This window comes from Halyomorpha halys, unplaced genomic scaffold (assembly GCF_000696795.3).
Source record: "Halyomorpha halys isolate HHAL.00 unplaced genomic scaffold, Hhal_1.1 Scaffold38.1, whole genome shotgun sequence".
Taxonomy (NCBI): Eukaryota; Metazoa; Arthropoda; class Insecta; order Hemiptera; family Pentatomidae; genus Halyomorpha; species Halyomorpha halys.
This window is the reverse complement of record NW_027110526.1, coordinates 961,413-965,357: the sequence shown is the minus strand read 5'-3', so window position 1 is coordinate 965,357 and position 3,945 is coordinate 961,413. Positions and strand designations below refer to the sequence as shown.

The window sequence follows — 3,945 nt, the reverse complement described above, 5'->3', positions numbered from 1 at the left end:
AGAGTAAAAAAAAAGTCTCATTAGATATGAATAATTATGCTAGCAACCCTTTTTTTTATTATGTTTTCCCCTCTCTTGTTTTTATTATGTAATTTCAAATTTTTGTAACATATAGACGGCGTTGACTAGCTGACTAGAGCTATAAATTTATACATATTTCTGTTTCAAGAATAACTTTAGTTAGTAATTTTGTCATCGGAGAGTATGTTAAGTTTTATCGTTAATGAAAATATTATTAGAATGGTTTTATGTAATGTCTAATTCCTGACATTCTGACGTGCTTTACGAATTATAAGAAAACTTTTTACTAGAATCGTTACAGTACTTTGTTAAAACATTTTAGGAACGCAGTGAGTTGGTATTGTGTCCAAATAGATTTTGATAATAATTTGAAGACGTGTCATCTTTAAGAAATTAGGTATTTTGATTTAAAATTTAACTTAAAAGTGAATAAGAAATATTCAATCTATTGTCGAGAGACATTCATTCTAAAATTTATGTTGGGGATAGATCTTTGTCAATACTCATCCGGATGAAATGATACAACTGTTTCGGAATATGCCTTGAAAGAAAATTCACTTGAACATTTGGTAAGCAGAGGACACTGAGTGGGCTTAATAGTATTGGTTCTTCAGATACTGACTATTTATATTTTTTTTTTTGATAGATTTATTTATTGATAGATATTACAATCTGCCACACAGTTGTGGGCAATAGGTAATAGTGATAAATTTTCTACTGGAGAAATGGAGAATTTCTTTTGCTCTATATGTTCCCAGGACGATATACGACATTTTGAAAAAACAACTTGTAAATCATATCATGGACAAATATTCGAACCATTCCCTTTTATATACACTTAGATTTATTTAGTCTTATTAATTCATATTTGTTTAACGTATTTACTTTTTATTTCTTATCGTATATGTAAACACTAATAAATACAATCAATTATTTTCAGACCAACTGATAGTAAGGAAGCAGCATGTAGTCATTGCCAATTTCCAAGAAAATATGGCACTTTTATATTTAATGGAGAGAGATGCCCACTATCGAGTATACTTTTATTTTTCTTGTAAGTTTTATAACACCAACTTCATTTTTATTACTATTACGTGTATGTAAATAAATATATATAGTATAATTTCGGTAATCAGAACTAATTGTTGCTGTAGTGTACGGATTACAAAAAGAATTAAGAAAAAAATGGTGTAAAAAAATTAAGCGACATAAATTTACAAAACTATTATTATTTATTTTATTTTTTTTATACATATTTCAAGAAAATTTGGTAGTTCGTAGTTTTAAACAAATATTTTTTTTAAAAAAATTGTTTTCTTTTATATCCCCAGTTATGCTAAGTGATGATTTAATATGTTAAAAATATAATATCCTTCATTTATAAGTGAAAAATTATAGATACAAATAAGAAATATTCTTTGTATGAATTCATTTAAAACGTGATAAAAAAAAAAAAAAAAAAAAGTGTTCACCAAAAAAAATTGTATTATACATATTTCTACTATTAATTAAATTAGTTTTACAGAACCGAATGATTTATAAAATAGGTATTATGTATTTTCTTAAACATCAGTATTGAAATTGTATATTTGTACATAATTGTACAACTGTATATTTTATAATACATTCAGTAAATTTGACCTTAGCTAAAATGGAGTGTTATAGGCGTGTAGAGAAAATACCCATTGGTAGCACTCTAATGACATTTTACATAAGCAGGTCTCATGGCCTTCTTCTTTTCAGACACCTCGGAGGATTGTCAGTAATGGAAGCGGATGCAAGTTTAGAAACTAGGAGGTTTGAGTGGTTAGGGAGTTTATAATGGAAGGAGTGATATCTGGTTCGGGCTAGATCGGTTACAAAGGGAACATTAAGGTCATTATGTATGATTTTATTTGTGACAAAGTAAGGAGTCATGTAAAATTGAAATTATTGTATCGTACTTAATTATTTTCAAAAATATAGAGTTGTCCAATGTTTTTCGGTAACTGATGAAGACACAGGTTATTACAGCAATATCTTCGTTTAGGCAAGACCCCGTTTTACAAGACCCCGATGCAAGAAGTTCAATCGTACATATATCTGCAAATAATAAAAAAAAAATGAAGGAATATCACTTAATACGTTTCTGGTGGTTCTAAAACTCATACAAATTAAATAATTAATTAATTTAAATAACATAACAGGTCATTTTATTTCATTTTCGCCTATTACTACTGAACTTGTTAACAAAATAAAATGAAATAAATAAAAGAACATTAAATTATGCGTCGGATGAGTACCATCAAGTTGTAATTTTGTCAAGTGGTATGGTCATAAATCACCTGTTCTGGTTGTAAATTGACTTAAAAAAACCAACTATTGGAATAAGGAATAACCGGCGTAGGTGGTTTACGACCATTTGACCGAATTGTTACAGTTACTGTTACTGGGGTTATACAGTGTAACATAAAAGAATTTACTGCCCAGCCGGATTCGAACTCGAGTTCTTGGAGTTAGTATCATCGTGCCCTACCTTGGTGCTACTGCGCTCTCCACGACTTATTACTATATTAATATGTTATGGTGTTCATTCAACGCAGAATTTAATGCTGTTTAATTCCTTACGCTCATAATTTTTTTCGCTCAGATGCACCGCTTAGAAGTTTCACACAAAACATAAATTAACTAATTCGTTAATTAAAATAATTAATTCTTTAAAGAGGAAGAGTTTTAGAGCCACAAGAAATGTGTTATTTTTGGGTTGTTATGTTATGGCCAATGCGTGTATAACCTCAGTTTTGGCAAAATTTGAAAAATATATCTTTTTTGTTTATTTGGTTTACAACGGTTTACCGTTTACGACTTATACTTTAACCAAATTAATATGTATGATACTGATTCGACGCAGAATTTAATGATGTTTAATTCCTTTTAAACATCTTTTTTTGCTTAGATGAACCGTTTAGGAGTTGCAGACCAAACAAAAAAATACCTATTTTTTTACTTTATTTAATTAATATAATTTTTGAATCATATAGGGTATGATAGAAATTAATTTTTAAAATTATTTGCATATTTAGGCTCAGTGAGATAGGTTTCTTGCATTGGGCTGCTGTACTATATGTCATGATTAAAAAAATCAAAAAAAAAAACCTGTATCATATACTATTATTATATGTTATGTAAACAACATAAGCCTATAAGTTGTGAGAGTAAAAAAAAAGTCTCATTAGATATGAATAATTATGCTAGCAACCCTTTTTTTTATTATGTTTTCCCCTCTCTTGTTTTTATTATGTAATTTCAAATTTTTGTAACATATAGACGGCGTTGACTAGCTGACTAGAGCTATAAATTTATACATATTTCTGTTTCAAGAATAACTTTAGTTAGTAATTTTGTCATCGGAGAGTATGTTAAGTTTTATCGTTAATGAAAATATTATTAGAATGGTTTTATGTAATGTCTAATTCCTGACATTCTGACGTGCTTTACGAATTATAAGAAAACTTTTTACTAGAATCGTTACAGTACTTTGTTAAAACATTTTAGGAACGCAGTGAGTTGGTATTGTGTCCAAATAGATTTTGATAATAATTTGAAGACGTGTCATCTTTAAGAAATTAGGTATTTTGATTTAAAATTTAACTTAAAAGTGAATAAGAAATATTCAATCTATTGTCGAGAGACATTCATTCTAAAATTTATGTTGGGGATAGATCTTTGTCAATACTCATCCGGATGAAATGATACAACTGTTTCGGAATATGCCTTGAAAGAAAATTCACTTGAACATTTGGTAAGCAGAGGACACTGAGTGGGCTTAATAGTATTGGTTCTTCAGATACTGACTATTTATATTTTTTTTTTTGATAGATTTATTTATTGATAGATATTACAATCTGCCACACAGTTGTGGGCAATAGGTAATAGTGATAAATT

General features: G+C 28.4%; 1 protein-coding gene across 6 annotated transcripts in view; it reads left to right on the top strand.

Annotated features, from left to right (window-relative positions):
* Positions 1 to 3,945, top strand: part of LOC106687568 (solute carrier family 2, facilitated glucose transporter member 6) — a 38,248-nt gene that overhangs the window by 14,186 nt on the left and 20,117 nt on the right. For 5 of the 6 annotated variants that reach the window (XM_067048716.1, XM_067048718.1, XM_067048714.1 and 2 more), the window contains exon 3: positions 962 to 1,075. The exons of the other annotated variant lie outside the window; for it this stretch is intronic. In XM_067048716.1, coding sequence (XP_066904817.1) covers positions 1,015 to 1,075 — 61 coding nt within the window. In that variant the 5' untranslated portion in view covers positions 962 to 1,014. The remainder of the gene's footprint in view (positions 1 to 961; positions 1,076 to 3,945) is intronic. 6 annotated transcript variants of the gene reach the window in all.